Genomic DNA, 19,959 nt, shown 5'->3' with positions numbered 1-19,959 from the left:
CTTTGAACTCCAAGGAGGCTCAAACATGCGAGGAGATTCTCATGGTCAACCCAGCCATGCGCCTTATTGCTTGATGAAACAATATGACAGCAGCCATTGAAAGAGCAAACCCAGCGCAAGGCTTTTTTCAAAAGTTGGGACACAAAACTTGATACAATATTGGTATGCACCAAATTGCCTCGCTGGCTAACTTTACAATGTTTCCAAATACAGTCATTTCAAATCTTTTGCCTGGCCTTGTATATGTCTAATTCTGGCGCGGCCGCAAGCAAAATTATATTTCTCTGCATTTACACCCATTCTGACCACATACAGGTGAGTTTTGTATTAGAATATTGTGTAAAATGCCAAATGAGAAAGTGTAGTTATATTTGAATTCTTTACAAACGGCTCAAAATTTCTAGGTTTTAAGAATTCATTTCCATTATCCCTACTGCTTATCCTGTCTAAGATTGCGGGGGGTGCTAGAGCATATCTGAACTAACTATGGACACCAGGCGGGGCATACCTTCAGTTGGTGGCCAGTCAATCGCAGGGCAGGAGGAGACAAAAACCCATTCACATACACATTCTTATCTAGGAACCTTTTACAGTGTCCGACAGCCAACCATGCATGTTTATGGAATGTCGGAGGAAATCAGGGTATTCAGACAAAACCCAAGCAAGCCAGGGGAGAACAAACAAACTCAATAGAGGAAGGTCTGAACCTGGAATTGAACTGTTGATCTCAAAACTGTGAGACCGTCCCACTAACCATTCCGGCAGAAGGCCGTCCTTATAGGTTTTAATTCTTGTGATTTTGATGATCATGGCTTTTAGATATTTTAATGGTAATTTCATTATTTCCCCCAAAATGTTAATATACGAGTAAAATAAAAAAAATGTAAGCATAAATCTCTTTTGAAAGTTATGTTAATTTTCATGCACATAATACTTGGTTGTGCCTTCTTTGCATAGATTAACGGAAGAAAGCAAGTATTATGTTGTCAAGTTTGTCTAAATGTTTGTTTGGAAGAGCAAGTCAAGATAGGGCAAGTGCAGGAAAGAGGGACGAAAACAGAAATGTTTAAAACAATAAGCAAAAAGTAACTGCTAGAAAATCAAGTTAAACAGAAAAACACAACTATGAAGCAAAATCGATTGTAACAAAGATAAGAACTAAATACACATTTGGACGAGACAATGAAGGATGTTCAGACTGATTACCTGACACAACAGAAAGGCTGACAAGACAGGTGGGAGTGAAAACCTAATCAAAGAAGACAGGAAGTAAAACTACCGTATTCGGTCACATATAAGCCGCCCCGCGTATAAGCTGCGCCCTTAAAACTGCCTTAAAACCGTGTATAGCCCCCAGTGCTATCAACGAACACGTGTCAAACTAAGCTATTTCGCTAATTCTTTTATCTTTTTATCTTTTCTATATTTTGAAATAAATGACTGTATCGGCTGCATTGTCTTGTGTTATAGCGTTTCATCTTTTTATACGCACATTAGGCCCATACCTTTGTTTCATTCATCATGTTTTTTTCTGACAAATGCGGCTTATATGCGAGTAAATATGGTAAGAGCAACAAACTAAATGGGAAAAAAACTAAATTAAAATCAAAATACAGACACATTCATGCATATAGACAAATATTTGGCACTGCGTACGTGTAATGAAAACCCAGGTTGCACTAGTAATGTCTTTAATCAGGTTATCTGTACTGTTGGGTCTAGTGAATTTCATTCTTAGCTTGGTTAAATCTTATAGATTTGGATTTCATGTTGAGGTAATTTGATTCCTTCTGTCAATGTGCCTTGATATAGCAGTCTGTTAACAGGCAGCTTTGTTGAGCAAAACATTTTCTTGCTTACCCTCCTCTTGGATAATATCCGCTGTCTATGACTGCTTTCTGGACATCTGTCAGATCAATCTTCCCTATCATTGTCTAGCCTTCTGACTCAGACAACAATTAGAAATCATTTTTGTCTGGGTACTCTGGTTTCCTCCCATTTCACAAAACAAGTCAGAATTGTCCCTCAGTATGTGTGTGTGCGTGAATGTTTTTTTGTGCTTGTGCCTTACGATTGGCTGGCAACTGATTCAGGTTAAACTACCGTCCATTGTTGGCTGGGAAAGGTACAGCACCCCCGCGACCCTCATCAACATGAGCAACTCAGAAAATGAATGAAAAAAGGCGAGGCGCTTTGACCAATGAAAGTGAAATCTGAAACTACCTGAAAGCCATAATCATCTGAATTAAAAGAAACATAGACTTGAAATACATTCATTTTCATGAATGAGTCTGAAAAATGAAAAAAAAACATCTGTACATTTACGCCATAGTCTCATTACCGTATTTTTCAGACTATAAATCGCACCTGAGTAAAAGTTACACCAGCCAAGTATTGCACATTGAAGAGAAACTAAAATATTAAATTTCACAGTTTTTACTTCATCAGAAACCAAGAAGAAACATTCTTAAAGTAACAATAGTAAAATTAAGAAAAATGGGCACCTGTTGACACAACTGTTTTTCATAAAACTACAACCTAAAATAATTAATTTAAAAAAGCACCCAGAGAAAAATTAGGAATGCACAAGTCGCACTTAAGAATTAGTTGCAGGCCAAGCCAAACGATCAATCAAAGTGTGACTTATAGTCCGGAAAATACGGTAGACGAGATGCACTTCTAACTCTTCTTCCATACTGACTGAATTCTTAATTTTGGCAAATAAGTGCTTTGTGGTGATGTTAGGCATGGGATGTCATTCTCACTAGTAAACCGTGGCTTCGTGATTCCATGCTGGGCGGCTTGGCAATTTGGACCTATTTGCAGCCTGCGTCAAAAACAAGGTAATGCACATTTTTCACTCAGATGCAGCACACTTATGCTTTGAATGTGCTGTAGCTGGTGTGGTACAACTGTGCACATCCTCTGCTTGCACAGGCACGCCATCGTCACATCAGCAAACAAGAAAACGATAGAAAGAAACAGAGAGAAGATAGCCCCCACGTGAATTGCAGTTACTCATGCAGAAGCATAAGAATGACAGAAGCCAAGAGCGCCATCAAGTGAAACATAAGAGTGTAGTTTGAAAAAAAAAGTGCCAAATTAACCATGGACTACACACAGCTTTTTATTTTGATTGCTTTGCTTATGCTCTTGTTCTTCGCATGCCCACATGCAAGTGTATAAATGACAGATTAAACATTTTAAATGCAATTTTGAACACAATGGAAGTGATCAACAGCAGAAAAAAAGTGAAAACCTATTAATTGTCCCATGGATTTTTACTTGCATGGTAGGGCTGGGCGATCTGTACCCAAAAAAGACATTTATTTCTTGTATGAGCTGATCTTGATTTTTTTTTTTTACTTTGGTTTTCTATTGTTTTTATTTTACTTGTAGTTTGAAATAATCTGCAACAAAAACAAGAAACTATAACGTAATAAACATTTAATTCAAATGTGAAGTAAGACGTTGGTTGTGGCAAGAAATTAGCTACAGTTATAAATACTGGAATATAATACATATCATGATTAATATCTGTAACTGACCCAACATTGCAAAGGTACAAAAGTAATAATAAAAAATATAAATGAAATAAGTTGATTAACTTTAATAAATGTATTTAATATATTGAAATCATTGCAATAATATAAAAAAAAATATTAATCAGGGTTATTTTTGTTGGTAACTATAATGAAAAAAATGAGAAACTGCCTCTCAGGAATAAGACACAATTTGTAAAACAGTTGCCTAATCTTAAATAACAAATGAACATCTGAAGGTTGATTAAAAGAGCCTAAAAAGAGTATATGCAAAAGAGTGGTGTTTATTTTTGTGCTCGAAGCATGCCTGTTTGGTCCCTAGTTTGCATTAGGTTAGCTAAAGGTCAAAGACAAAACATGTTTTGCATTTAAAACTCACTTATGCAATTTTCTTATTTTATGTGTGCGTTGTGTTACTTTTTACCTAAACCAGAGGGTAAAAAATTGCAGTAAAACCCTCAAATTTGGGATCTGTTTCAAGGACTGTTATATTCCATTAAAAGCAAGTTTTTTTCGATTTACAATAGGAATCTCAAGGTTTGGCTTGACATCACATACTCGGTCGAGGGACTTATCTGCTTTCCCTCAAAAAAGGTGTTGCTAAATCATTAATAATTCTAATTTTAAAGAAAAAAATTGCTACACGCAGGAATTGCAAATGCTAGTTATCCAAACCCAGTTAGAACGAATATTGTGTGAATTTGCTCAATTCAGATTAGCTATGGTGTATGTGTTTTTGAAGAGTAAACTTAATAAAATCAGGTGCTTTATATACATGTTTGTCGCAGTTTAAAATGCAAATGACAGTACATTTTTGTTACTTTTGCATTAAAATGGGACAGTCAAGTGACTGTATGACTCACCGATGGTTGTAGCTGACCATTGATACTTGCTGTTCGGAAAGGTGAGTTGGTGGAAAGACGCTTGTCCCATTCACTAGGGCGAGGTTCTGGGACAGACTCCATAAAACTCCTTTTTAATTCACTGACACTGGTATGGTGACGCATAATCTCAGTCTGAGTCTTATCCACGTCCTAAATGGAGAGCAAACAATATTTTAAACAAGACAATCATTGTAATAGTAAAAAATAAAAAAAACTAATAAAAAAACTAATTTTATATATATATATATATATATATATATATATATATATATATATATATATATATATATATATATATATATATATATATATATATATATATATATATATATATATATATATATATATATATATATATATATATATATATATATATATATATATATATATATATATATATATATATATATATATATATATATATATATATATATATATATATATATATATATATATATATATATAAAGTAATATATAAGGCAAGCTAATCCCTAATTAAAAGAATAAGATTTCATGCAAAACAAATTAAAATAAGCATCTTGTAGTAGTTCATAATTTATAAATCTATTGCAAATTAGTCTACCTTTTATTATTTGCGTGTTTTGTAGTTTGTAAAAGGTACTGATAATTAAGGGGTTCTTAATTTGTGTTAATGTCGAGAAATTCCTACATCAACTATTTCAAAAAGTAAAATTTTGCATGTAACCTAAAGCCAGTACAGTGGTGCCACGACATACGAGTGCCCTGACATACGAGCAATTTGAGATACAAGTAAAATTTTGAGCAAATGTTTATCTTGAGATATGAGACAAATTTTGATAAAGGAGCAGACAGCGGACGAGAGAGGCTGCTCATGAGAACATCATGGGCTTTGTCTTTCTGGTCGCAACTCCCTTGTGTAATGTCATAACGAGCACTGGGCGGAGCTTTCCATTTTTTCAGTGTTATTTTTCCCGTTAGTCTGTGCGAATGGTGTATATACTACTTCTCGTTGGCAAGTGGTCATGCCTTATCATATTCTGAGGACATTTGTGTGCATAATTTTTGGAATATTTTGAAGAGAATACAAAATCAAATAAACCTCGATATTGACTGAAAGTCAGTGTGGAGGCGGGGCAAACAGAGCCAACCCGGGAGAAGAAAAGTATCACAATGTCAAACAAAATAATAATTAAGTTTTGTGTTAGGTTAGATTAAATTTATTTTGGAGTGTGTCTGCATCGAATACAAGTTCATTTAAACTTGTTTATGTTATGTTACAAGCGCATTGTCGTGGAAAAATCCTCCCTCACCCTCTCTTCCGTAAAATCCGTCTAATTTTAGTAAACTATTAAACACATTTTAGTAATATTAACTAGTTATTTGTTTCTTTGTTAATAGATGGCGAATTAGAACAAATAAAAATGTTTTTCCAACCCAATATCCTGTTTTTGTTGTTTTTTCAGAGAGTCGGAACGAATTAAATTGTTTTTAGTTCATTTCTATGGGAAACTTTCATTTGACTTACGAGAAAATCGACATAGGAGCTCAGTCTCGGAACGCATTAAGATTGTATCTCGAGGTACCACTGTAGGCGTGACATGAGGCTAACTTTTTTTTAACAAACGGCTGACTGGATGGTTGAACACTAAACTAAATTAAGAAAGGTCATCCATCATAAGTCTCATCATCCAAATCAAATAGAAAGACAATCCTCTCAATGATATTCCGAGTTAGCCACCGAAACAAAAGCAGCTCATGACCACAGAAAACGTGAGTGATCTAAGTTCTATTAAAACTCAGAGGGCATGGCAAGATAGCAATTTGAGCAGAAAAATATGTTCCTTAACCAGTGATGTTATGAAAACTTTCACAATCAATGAAGGAAGATATAAGAGCTATTCATCACCTTAATACCTATATAATGTTTAGTTTTAGCTCATAAAATACAACCATGTCAAAGATGACATATGGTAAGTATTCTGTACAGTACATAGTATGACTGGAAAGCAGATAACATTAAATAAATTAGTTCACTTGAAGATTGTCAAAACCTACATCAATTTTGTTATTTATTGCATCATATATTATTTATAAGAGAGTATTTTAATATACAGTGTTCCCTCGCTACTTTGCGCTTCAGCTATCGCGGACTCAGAGCTTCGCAGATTTTTTTCAGGAAAAAAATAAAGAAATAATTTTAGATATTAAGATATTAAGATATTAAGTTAAAATTAAAAATTACATCATTTTACAAGAGGTGGAAACAAAATATGGTCAATAAATGGTCAATAACATGGTGAGAGTTCGGGAATTGCATTGATGACGTCATGGCTGTTTACAGGCGCATCTTCACCGCCCAAAAACAATGTTCACAACTCCCAATAACGATGTTTCTTACGTGCAAAAAAACCGCAGAAGATCCTCCATCCGGACTATTATGATGTTTTTGCTTGGTGGTGCGTTTGTGCGCGTGTTACACATTTGTTTAAGCCTTTTTGAAGGGGCACGCCTACTTCGCGGAAACGCAGCTATTGCGGGGGGTCCCGGTCCCCATTAACCGCGATAACCGAGGGAACACTGTAGCACAAATGTGGCATAGAGGTGCTAGGTACCATTGTGAATAAACTTCAGTGTTCATTCAAGACCAAACCAAGTCTAATTTGAGCCTTACATTGTTAAAAATCTAACTAATTGATAAATCACACCAGTCATAATCTGTACCGTATTATATGAAAACAATACATGAAAAGGACAATGGGAAAAGAGAAGTGATGTTACTTGCATTAGAGTCAGAGAGGAAAATGGTGCATGCCAAGCCTTTAGGGTTAAGCTGAAAACAATACAATGGATAAAGAGAAACATAAGAGTCAAAGAAATAAAAGACCTATGGAAATATGAAGCAGGCAGAGAATATATGAACACAACTTTAACAACAGAATTGAATATCATACAAACCTCCAACATTAAATTGCTATGTCTGATATAAATAGTTTCACCCTCAAGTTTCTTAGCTCGTTTCTGTAGGAAATGGGGAAAAAAGAACAAGTGATTGAGAAATGTTTCAAAGTCATTCACAATATTGAAGATTGCAATTAGCTTGCAATAAAATGAGAACAACTGGGAGTGCCATCCAGGGGGTAAAATTATGAACTGTGAAAAATAAAAAGGGCTGCAAAACCATGGAAATGTGATGCAGACACATTTGTAACAAAAGGTAAAATGCCTGCAACCTTATTACAGTTGTGTGTATAAAAGAACAAAGCACAGACCCACTGACAGGTTAAGTGAATTTGAGAGTAACATAAACAATGCACATGCAAAGCCTGATGCAGTGTTTTATAGACCTACAGAGTGAAAGTAAATACAGCCCCCTACTCCGCGCTTCGGTTATCGCTTCGGGTGAAAGGAAGACTACACCCTAGACTGGTCGCCAGTCAGTCATAGGGCACACAGAGACACAAACGAACATCTGCACTCTCAATCATACCGCGAGCCCAGTCAGCCAAGTGAACATATACACCATGAGGTGGGCTATTTTGTTATTTTTAATTTGTCTAATATTATCTATATTATTTTTATTCAACTTAAAAAATTTGAAAATCTACACTGAAACTTGCAAGCGGAACCAACTGCCCAGTCTTATGCTTACTACTAGGACTCAACACTAAAGAAAAAAAAATATATTATTATTCGACCGGAGGTCCTTGATAGGGAAGGTTCTGTAAGTGTCTGCGCCGTGTAAGTGTATGCGCCCCGTCTGTGTCGCAAAATTCATGCTTGGCTGGTGGACGTCACTAGGTGACGTCACTAGATGACTAATGTCACGATATTGTCCGCAACCACAGCCACCTCACTACAGTATGTAATAAAAAATATTATTATATTATTATATATTATATTATAAAAATTCAATTATTATTTTTATAAGTTCATAAAAATGTGAAAATCCACGCTGAAACTCATAACCAGAAGCCATTCTTGCTACTACAACTGAGTACTGAAGATTTTTTTCTTTTCTTTTCTTTTTTCAACAGGGGTGACCCTGCTTGCGCACTTTTATTCCCCTCAATAACATAACATGCTTGCACCTGATTCCGCAAACGTCCTCAACTTGTGTCACAGTCACAACCAAAAAAAAAGAGGCATTTTTTACTGGAGAAAGCGTGAGTGAGTCGATATTGTCCAAAAAAATCCAGCGGAATCTACATGGACTTGAAAGCAAAGCAATCATCAGAAAAAGTCACCACCATTCAAAGTGAGTCGTTGCTGGTTTCATAATTTTTAAAAAACGAACTGAGTAGGAACGGATTAATTTGTATTTAGTTATTTTCCATGGGAAAAATTGACTTGAGATACCAGTAAATTGACATACGAGCTTGGTCCTGGAACGCATTAAGCTCGTATCTCAAGTTATTACTGTATTCATCATTTTTTTTATCCCGCGCAAAATCACAAGGGTTTTCAAAATAATTTCACAGTATAATACGTAGTTTAAAAAATAATGGATAGCAGCTTATTTGATATGCGAAAAATTGCACCAGAAATACAAGGCTGCTATCATGTGTGGCTTCTGTGAAAATCTCATCTCATCTCATTTTCTGAAATGCTTCATCCTCATTAGGTTCGCGGAGGGTGCTAGAGTCAATCCCAGCTGACTCCGGGCCAGAGGTGGGGGACACCCTGAATCGGTGGCCAGCTAATCGCAGGGCACATGAAGATGGACAACCATGCCCATCACACCCATACCAATTTAGAGGGTTCAATCCACCTACTGTGCATGTTTTTGGAAGGTATAACCAGGCTGCCCACCTTCTGTGAATATGATAAGCAATAGGAAGGGATTTGGAAGGGGCATTAGACTTTAAATGGGCACACAGAGAGGTTTCTTAGAACTTTCACAAATTATCCTGGTGAAACTTTGCACCTAAGAACATTCTTACTATTTTCCTTTGACCAGAACTTGTTCCATATTAGCAAGCAAAAAAGTTTGAATAGCAGAAGACCCCTCAGAAGTAAAAAAAAGTTTAGAATCGATTTTTTTAAGAACATTAATTACAAAAACAAACCCTTTTGAGAGCCGTAATGTTACTGTTCTTTAGTTGATTTACTAGTACACAGACATAGCAGATAAAAATGCCTTATAGAATGCTATTGCTTTGTGGAAATTGAAAATTAAAATAAAAGCATGATAAATTAATTATAACTATAGTGAGTAAATTAGAAAATATATGAAAAAAATGAAGTCAGCCATATGGTATAGGCTTAATATACAAACAAAGCAGCCAAAGCAGTCTCATTGTGAATAGCAAGAAAATGAAAGTGGAACTGAACTGCAAGCATGAACAAAGCCAGTTAGGAGATGAATGCTAACCTTCCTTATGCGCATCGTCTCCATTTTTGTTTTGTCTTGAGGAGAGTGCTACTCCCCCATCAGAAAAAATAGTTATATTTGTGTTTTGGTTAAAAAAGAGGCAGGGAAAAGAGAAGACTAATGTTAGAGTACATGTCATTCAAGTGATCAAAAATGTAACCTTTGAAACACATTAAAAAAATGTAGGGACATTACTTATATTGACTTTATCTGTATACTAACACAAAACAGTAAATATATACATACATATAATTACCTACCCTAGTATATATATATATATATATATATATATATATATATATATATATATATATATATATATATATATATATATATATATATATATATATATATATATATATATATATATATATATATATATATATATATATATATATATATATATATATATATATATATATATATATATATATATATATATATATATATATATATATATATATATATATATATATATATATATATATATATATATATATATATATATATATATATATATATATATATATATATATATATATATATATATATATATATATATATATATATCTATATATCTATATATCTATATTTATATATATATATATATATCTATATATCTATATATCTATATATCTATATATCTATATATCTATATATCTATATATCTATATATATATATATATATATATATATATATATATATATATATATATATATATATATATATATATATATATATATATATATATATATATATATATATATATATATATATATATATATATATATATATATATATATATATATATATATATATATATATATATATATATATATATATATATATATATATATATATATATATATATATATATATATATATATATATATATATCTATATATATATCTATATATCTATATATATATCTATCTATATATATATATATATATATATCTATATATCTATATATATATATATATATCTATCTATATATATATATATATATATCTATCCATATATATATATATATATATCTATATATCTATATATATATATATATATATATATATATATCTATCTATATATATATATATATATATATATATATATATATATATGTATATATATATATATATATATATATATATATATATATATATATATATATATATATATATATATATATATATATATATATATATATATATATATATATATATATATATATATATATATATATATATATATATATATATATATATATATATATATATATATATATATATATATATATATATATATATATATATATATATATATATATATATATATATATATATATATATATAAAACTAGGGTAGGTTAATCAATTAGTAGGATGAAATTATTTATGATAATTCTTAGTGTAACGTATAATGCAGTCTAGTGCATGATATTGCCGTAGTGGCCACCATCTTCTGTTCTACATATGGTAGAACAGTTCAAAATCCATCTTATTAAGTACAATTATTCAAATAATCAATTCATTTACTCTCATCATGCATTCTTTGAACAAACCTGAGTCTTTCTCTCTCGTTCCCCATTGGCAGTAGTCCCAGAGGGGGAACGTCTCCGTTCTCTCCTGGCCAATGTCTGGTAGTACAGACACAGCTCACAAATACCGTTTCAAGTACAACTAGCCAAACATGGAGCCTATCACAGCTAACTACATGCACCAGGTGGGGGACACCCCAAATCAATGGCCAGCCAATCTCAGAGCAAGAGTAAACATACTCTTTGTTTACTTCAGTTATCCCCAAACACGATGCTGATGTTTGATGGCAGCATGCTGGACCTTATTAACATTCACACTGAGAAGTAGTTTACACTGTAATGTAATGTAGCAGTATTAATACATTGTTAATTCAATATCTACTACATGCCCTCCTTTAAAATCATATTAAGAATAAAAGTGCCTTAATTCACTTCAATGGTCCAATAATATTACCTTCATTTCTGGCGTGGACTCTGGTCTGGGGCTCTGGGTTTTGGTGGAAGTAGTCTTTCGACTATGGCCCTTATTTTCTGCTTTCCTGTCTGCAGATCGATGGAGCTTAGGAGTGGAGCTGTTGCTGCGGTTGGCGAAATGAAGGGCGTGTAAAAGAGGCGATGGTGTGTTTTCTCCAGGAGACAGTGGTGACATGATTGGCGCGCTAACTGGACGGCTTGCCCTGTTGTCTGGAGTGGACGCCATGGCTTGATTAAACCAGAGAAAGACACATGTTGGAACATTGGTCTCAACCTCAAGACGTGCACGCAACTTTGTGAATCTTAGCAAAAACATTAATTACCAAATTTTCCGGACTATAAGTTGCACATTTTACCTTAGTTTGTCTAAGCCTGTAACTTATACAGTGGTACCTGTATTTACGAAATGAATTGATTCCAGAAGTTTAACTGGAATTTGTTGTAAGTAGAGTAGAATTGCATATATTACAATATTGAATTTCCATAATTTGTTCCACAATCTTTAATATTACCCACTATAAACTATTCATGACGTATGAACATATACCCATTCTGTATAAAATGAATTTATGAGAAGTAGAAGAAGAGCAAAAATAAAGAAAAAATATTTATGAAGCCATTTAAATGATGCCACAACACAAAATCAAACAAAACCAAAGCAAAAGCACCTCAGTTTAAACATGCAATTGCTGAAGGGGTTGGTCTAGTCAAATTTCTCTCTGTCTCTTGCTCACTCATACCGCAAAGCTTCTCGTGGGGCATTACCGGGCGCAAGGGCTAACAAGTTTTAACTGCACCTTGAGTTTAAAGGGCTGTGAAGTTGCCTATGTGGCACAAGTGTTGGCAGAATCATGAGTTAATGTAGTGAGCATGGCATGTATAATGGTTGTAAAAGGTGAATCCATGGGAAGTGTTGGGGCATTACCTTGTTAAATATATAAACTATGCCTATTTTCATGTTCCCTCTTATTTTTCATTCGGCTGGGCATACAGACAACCTCCCCAGACACACAGCGGACCATTGTGATACACCAATATCTCACCTGTTGTAAGCAGGGGCATATCTAGTCCGCATAAATGTTGTAATCATAATAAAATTGTATAATTTTATATTTAATAAGGGACAGCACATATTAATGAACACATTTATGTTCATGTTAATGAACATATATTTGTAAATGATGGTAGCCGAGGGCTAATTTCCATCTTTAGGCCATTGTGTATGTTGAAGACAAACGATAACACAGCCTACACACACAACACACACAACACACGTTGCGAAGTTTTAGACAGTTCTCACCCAATTTCACCACTTGTTCTTCTATTTGCACATACTCCAACAGCCATTGCATCTTAAAAGAACCGCATTTCTTTCTTACTTTGGCTTGTTCAGCCATGATAAAAACTTAGCAGCAGCTGCACCGAACTGTTAACAATATGCTAACCTGCAAATCAAAGGCACCTGCGCAAAACGCGTAACTAACGAAGCCAATCAATATCATTAACATATACTGATGCTGAGGGAGTAAACACACGTGATGTGAATCGCATCATTTGATTGGCTGGACACCATGTGTTAGTCACAGTTTAATCCGTAATTAGGGATTATTTGGCATTTGTCAGTGACAGGCTGTCACTCTCAGATTTGCATTGGAAAATGGCACAGAAAAAATATATAATGTGTTCATTTTTTTTACAATTCAGGCTGGATTTATCTGCATGTGCACAGTTTAGAGGGAACATTTTTCCTAATCTAATTCATATGTTGAGGCATTCGTAAGTAGAGGTACCACTGTACTCTGGTGTAACTTTTTTCATTCTGAAAGCTGCGGATAGGGTGCTTTAAGCATGTATGCAAGTATCTATATATATTTTTTAATCCAGTAAAAGAATGAGTGTATAACACGAAATTTGAAGAAAGATGACGAAGTGGCTGCTGCTCACTTGCAATGTGTGGTTTGCTAAGGCAAAGGTAGCTTATGTTAGCACTACGGATGTGTCAAATGTGACTTCAATTCTTTTTAACTGCTCCTTTGTTGGTGAAGTAATACAACACACTATGTTTACGTATCTATTGGTAAAGACACATGGCAAATGAGATGCATATTTGCCTCAATATACAACGTATTATTTATTTCTTTTATATTACTATTTATTAAGTATGAACTACATCATTTTTTAAAATGTGTCATGTCATTTGACTAGCACAACTTAAACTCTGTTGCAACTTGTCGTCCAGAAAATATGATGTTCTACAGGAAGCAACCATATATTATTCCATACGGTCTTTACTACCAAGAGTCACATGTTGCGATTAAAATGGCAACCTTAACATTACCAGTGACTTAGTCAATAAACACAAAAATATAATAGAAAGAGTGTTCTACCTCCATCCATGCTGCGGGAGTTCCTTTTACTGGAAGTGCGCTGGAAAAGAGGAGCCGGCCTGTCAATGAGAGAGCTGGCCTGTTTGGTCTGAGCCTGAGTTCGTCCACTGTAGCGAAATTTAGAGCCCAGTGCTAGAAACTTCCTAGGAGTTGTAACCATTTCAGTGGATGTCAGCCTAAACAAAAGAGCAGGTTTCATTAGCTAGTAATTCTAAAATTTTAACACCGACTTCCATGGAGAAGGACTACAGTGTTCCTCCGCTACTTCGCGGTTCAGCTATCGCGAAAAAAAATACAAATATTACATTGAAACAACATATTTTACAGTTGTTTTTGTTATAACATGAATTTCACTCTCTCTACCCGTATTCTATATGGTGTACTGTATACAGGGGGTAAAAAAAATTGGGAATTAAACTCAAATTAAGCATTTTTGAAGGGGAATCCCTACTTCGCGGAAATGCACTTATCGCGGGTGGTCCCGGTCCCCATTAACCGCGATAAGCGAGGGAACACTGTATATATCCGGATAAAATACCTGAAAAAGGTGTGATGTTCTACACATACTTTCCATAGTTTTTTGGCTGCTTTGTAGTTTGGTAGTTTGAAGCCTATTGCACTCTCGTACTGTTCAACCTGATGGAGGAGGTGACAATAAAGACATTCAAGCAAGTGTACAATTTGGTAAAAGTTTTTGAGTTCTGTACCTCTGATGGGCGTATTTTGATGAAGAAGCTGCTGCGTTTGTATGAGACCTTCAGGACTTTAGGCCAGGGGAAACGGTTTATTCTCAGTTTGTCTTTATAAACCATCAATCCATTGGAGCAAACTCCCAGCGTTATGTCCACACCATCCAGATCCTGACAGCCAGAAACAAAGCACAATGAATACAGAAGAAAGATTTCTGTTCTAATTTATGATAAAGTTCCAAGCAGATTCTAAAACGGTTGTCTGTTTATTTCTGTTCTTACTACTTGCACACACCTATAAATATCCTCTTTTGTGATACATCAACATGTCTATCATGCCTGGCTCTTTAATATCTCAATGTATGTTTGTTATTATTTGTTTTATTTAAACAAGCACATACTGTAAGTAAGTTACAAGTTTACAGTAGTGTAGTAAATGTAATATATGTACAAGCGACTATATACACAATGTAAAAAATAAAACTTCCCATGGCGTAATCAACTTAATATTTAAGTCAAAATTTCCTCTTTACTTCAGTCACTTATTAGTAGAATGGTAGCTCTTCTTACAAATCCTTCTACACACAAAATATTCATGCTATGAAAACCCTCTATGGGAACCATTTTATCCCAAGATACAAAAAAAAATTGCAGTTTTGAAACATCAAACGAACAAAATGTGAGTCCCCTAGTCATTATTTAAAGCATGCACATTTATAGGAAACAACATGGATGTTTCTTCTTGTGTTCATGGAACTATATTCAGCATGTATATGTTTTGTGATATAATAGTATCTACTAATGTAAAATAAACAAATACATAAACAACTTTCACTATATGCAGGTTTCCTGCATTTGTATGATTGCGTCGCAACCACGAGGGGGCAGCCTAGTGTTTTCTAAGACACTACACCTGTCGTATATCCCTGCTCTGATGTAAACAGATTGACCTGATTTCTGTTATAAAATCTATCAAGTCACATGTCCTGTTGTTGGGCCCACACAGATTTATGACGTGTTATGTTGCCTCATGTTTGTTTTCCCCAATGCTAGCCATTTATTTATCTGAGCCCTTAGTATACTGTACTTCTTGCAAATAATGCACGTTATGTACAGTGTTCCCTCGCTTATCGCGGTTAGGGGGAACCGGGACCACCCGCGATTAGTGAATTTCCGCGAAGTAGGGATTCCCCTTCAAAAATGCTAAATTTAGAACAACTTTTTATCCCGTGTATACAGTACACCATATAGACTACGGGTAGAGAGAGTGAAATTCATGTTATAACAAAAAAAAACTGTAAAATATGTTATTTCAATGTAATATTTGTATTTTTTATTTCTTTTTCCCCAAAAAAATCTGCGAAGCTCTGAGTCCGCGATAGCTGAACCGCGAAGTACCGAGGGAACACTGTATTCAGTTTTTTTTATGATAGGTTTAGCAGCAATGTTTACCTTGGCCTGGTGGAGATCAACTCCATACATAGATAGCTTTTTCGCATTTTCCAGGAACATCAGGTCAGCCTGCGCGGGAGTCATTGACCTTCAAAAACAAAGCAAGATTGAATGATCAGACATTTACAACCACATTCATTCATTCATTTTCCGAACTGCTTCTCCTCACAAGGGTTACAGGTGGTGCTGGAGCCTATCCCAGCTGACTTTGAGCCGGAGGCAGGGGAGACCCTGAATCAGTGTCCACCCGATCTCAGGGCACTTCACCATACCTGTCAACTTGTACGTTTTATACGTATTTTAGATGTTTTTTTTACCATTTCAAATCATGTATGCCGTACACAGACTTTTGTACGGGGAATTTTATTTTTATTTTTTAAATCGCCAAAATTTATGAAAAGTGATCTCAACAAGACCGTTTTGGCAAAAATCCAGAGAGTCTCGTAGGCTGGTAGCCAACGACGCTACTCTGTCATCAATCGTTACTATCGTCACGGTATACCAGCAAAAATTATCCTCAATCGTATGTATTTTTTTTTGCGGTGCGTACGGCAATATTGATAAAGGATGACATGCGCATGCGTAGATATACATAGAGTAAATATCATGGAAGCAAGCATGGAGGAGCCACCTAGTAAGAAACGAGTTACCGTGAGTAAACATGCGTCGTACGGTGTTTGTACGATTTTTGGGGGATTTGTATGGGGAATCATAATCATTTATAAGGGCAGTTAACGGCAGAGGTTGACAGGTATGCTTCACAAACACAATGAACCTTAAATAAGCACAAGACAGATGTTAAAATGGAACCCTTATGCCTTAGAAACTTTAGAGGAAAAATCAGGTGTACATTGACAAATATACCTCCAAATTATGATATTTTTGTGCGGTCACAAATATTTCAGTCATGCTGCTGCTTCTTATGTTGTCATGAACTTATCATCATAATCTTCCATACCGCCCATTCTCGAAAAAGTTGCGTGGATTGCTGGAGCCTAACCCAGCTAGCTTTCTTTAGGCGAAAGGCAGACTACACCCAAGACTGGTTCCCAGTCAGTCGTAGGGCACACAGAGAGACAAACATCCATCCGCACTGCCAATCATACCGCCACCAGCGGGAATCGGGCGACAGGCAAGTGAACCTCTACACCACAAGGCGGCCCCTCATGAACTTATATATGACTATTTGGTAATGATGTAAGGACTTTAAATGATCTTAGCCCTTTTATCGATGACATACATACAGTAAATGTTCTAACCTGTAACTGTGGTGTAGCTCCATCATCTTTTCCTCAAGCTCCTTGGTCTGCCCATTAGCCATTTTCATCTCTTTAGCATATTCAGTGCCATGCACCTCAGGGTCATACTCGCCGAGTTCTGACTGCAGCGCGTAAGAGCCTAGTAAGGCCAGAGTGACAAAAGAGCAGGGCAGGCGCCCTTGCAGGATGTCTTTACGTAGTTGGAGACATAAATAGTACCTTGAAAATAACAAATGAGAGGATAATAATTAATGCAAACCTTGAAAACGCAGTCGACAATCCACTTTTTGTGCAGTAAAACAGTAAATATATATATATATATATATATATATATATATATATATATATATATATATATATATATATATATATATATATATATATATATATATATATATATATATATATATATATATATATATATATATATATATATATATATATATATATATATATATATAATATATATATATGTATATATATATATATATATATATATATATATATATATATATATATATATATATATATATATATATATATATATATATATATATATATATATATATATATATATATATATATATATATATATATATATATATATATATATATATATATATATATATATATATATATATATATATATTTAGCATTATTATTACCTTGTGATGTCTTCCGACAATTGGGCTGGATCAGGTGGGTAAAATTTCACATTGAAAGTGAAATCATAGTTGGCACCTTTAAAATACATGAATTTATTAAGAATAGAAGATATTTTAAAAATCCCATGAGCCAAAAGTAGGCACATTTGTGGCCCATATTAAATTTACCTTGCACCTGCCTGCGGATTTCCTTGCTTAGGTCCATCCAAATCTAAAAAAAAAATATATTAATTTATGATAATAGTAATTCAGGCAAGCGTGTATACCTTATAGTGTACCACAGTACAAAAAAAAACAAGGGTTACGGGTTAATCTAATTTGCTTTAGCATTAACAATATAAGCTCACCTTCACATTGGGTGTCTCCCAGACGACTAGTCCATAATAGTCTCTTTCTAGTAGATTGAGGTGGTCACATACTCTTGTAAACAGCTCTTGGCCTTTGATATGTTTCTGACAAAAAGAACAAAATTCATTTCGTTTAGTCCTCATAAAGAACAGTGATTTCATTATTGTGTCCAACAAGGTTGAGCTGATGGTGAGAACAGCATATTGGGCTCAGGGGAATAGTGTCCTTGCCCCAAAATACCACTACCAGCTTTCAGAGCCAGACGGAAGATCAGCAAATTAATGATCTTTCCTCCTCAAAATAGCACACATAAGTAGATGCCTCATAGGCTTGTCTTTCTTTCAAATGTTGGATTCATGAACTGTGATGTACTTGGTTGACATTTTGATAACTCTTGTGATGAATCATCGGAGTGTTTTAGATTAGGCCAACCGTTTATTTTCCTTAGCTTTTGTGGGGTGCTGAATGCTTATTCACTTTTTTGGATAGAATTTTACTAAAATTATGTTGTTTTTCTTACATCCAGCTCACACTCAAACAGAGTGTCATCCAGCAGGGTGACTTTAATCTGCATGGTTTTGGGGCGACGTGGAGCTTTTGGGGTTTTGGATTCCTCTTCCGTGGCCATTTCTTCTTTCTCTCCGTTAATGCTACCTTCCAATTCACCCTCCTTTCCCTCTTCTTTCTTCTTTTCCTCGTCCTCCTCCTCCTCCTCCTTCTTGTTATCCTCCTCTCTCTCCAGGGTAGCCACCTCTTCTTTCTCCTTGGTGATCTCTATGTCTTTTCCACCCTCCTGTTCTTCAGGTTCTTTTTTGTCTACCTGTGGTGCCTGTGGAAGACACCGTGATTAAAAATACAACGCATAATCCAAAATTCACTACATCAATGAAGTGTTTCAAGCTTCAAAACATTTTAACAATAATACCTCCTATTTTTGAAAGGAGGGGGGAGTCGTGTACAATTATTAGTACAGTCATACCTCTACTTAAAAATGCTTCTAGGTATGAAATGTTGAGGTTAGAAACCTTTTAAGATGCAAATGAGTGGCTCAAGATACAAAAAAAATCCAAGTTATGAAAATGTCAATAACTTTCCTAAATCTGTTATTTTATTTTGAAAATTTGGCGCATGCACTGCTTCGTGCTTGACAATTTCCCTAAACCCCTAGTGGGCTCTCATTGGCTGTCTCACAACAACCCTCCATATTTCTTTGACTGCCGTTGTCTGACAAAAAAGATATGCTTCGATGAAGTTGTGCCTGCCGAGTGCCTTCGATGTACTAACAGTCGAGCCTCAACTTGATCCACAGCCTGCCTTGTGCGAAATTGTCGCAGGGGGCAGGCGATGGGGTGTTTGATCAGTAAGGAGG

The 19,959-nt window shown here is 34.6% G+C and overlaps 1 protein-coding gene across 13 annotated transcripts in view; it reads right to left on the bottom strand.

Moving 5' to 3' along the window:
- The window catches only part of epb41a (erythrocyte membrane protein band 4.1a), a 57,613-nt gene that overhangs the window by 17,330 nt on the left and 20,324 nt on the right, over window positions 1–19,959 (bottom strand). For 5 of the 13 annotated variants that reach the window (XM_077742845.1, XM_077742831.1, XM_077742832.1 and 2 more), the window contains exons 3-17: window positions 19,111–19,419; window positions 18,590–18,694; window positions 18,411–18,453; window positions 18,243–18,318; window positions 17,578–17,796; window positions 16,319–16,406; window positions 14,885–15,037; window positions 14,716–14,813; window positions 14,178–14,353; window positions 11,771–12,018; window positions 11,341–11,415; window positions 9,780–9,827; window positions 7,364–7,426; window positions 7,191–7,238; window positions 4,406–4,576 (exon numbers count right to left, since the gene is read on the bottom strand). In XM_077742845.1, coding sequence (XP_077598971.1) covers window positions 4,406–4,576; window positions 7,191–7,238; window positions 7,364–7,426; window positions 9,780–9,827; window positions 11,341–11,415; window positions 11,771–12,018; window positions 14,178–14,353; window positions 14,716–14,813; window positions 14,885–15,037; window positions 16,319–16,406; window positions 17,578–17,796; window positions 18,243–18,318; window positions 18,411–18,453; window positions 18,590–18,694; window positions 19,111–19,218 — 1,719 coding nt within the window. In that variant the 5' untranslated portion in view covers window positions 19,219–19,419. The remainder of the gene's footprint in view (window positions 1–4,405; window positions 4,577–7,190; window positions 7,239–7,363; window positions 7,427–9,779; window positions 9,828–11,340; window positions 11,416–11,770; window positions 12,019–14,177; window positions 14,354–14,715; window positions 14,814–14,884; window positions 15,038–16,318; window positions 16,407–17,577; window positions 17,797–18,242; window positions 18,319–18,410; window positions 18,454–18,589; window positions 18,695–19,110; window positions 19,420–19,959) is intronic. The other 8 variants (XM_077742835.1, XM_077742836.1, XM_077742837.1 and 5 more) reach the window with 7 other exon arrangements.

Source organism: Stigmatopora nigra, chromosome 21 (genome assembly GCF_051989575.1).
Source record: "Stigmatopora nigra isolate UIUO_SnigA chromosome 21, RoL_Snig_1.1, whole genome shotgun sequence".
Lineage (NCBI taxonomy): Eukaryota > Metazoa > Chordata > Actinopteri > Syngnathiformes > Syngnathidae > Stigmatopora > Stigmatopora nigra.
The sequence above is the reverse complement of the archived record's forward strand: the minus strand, read 5'-3'. Positions and strand labels throughout refer to the sequence as shown.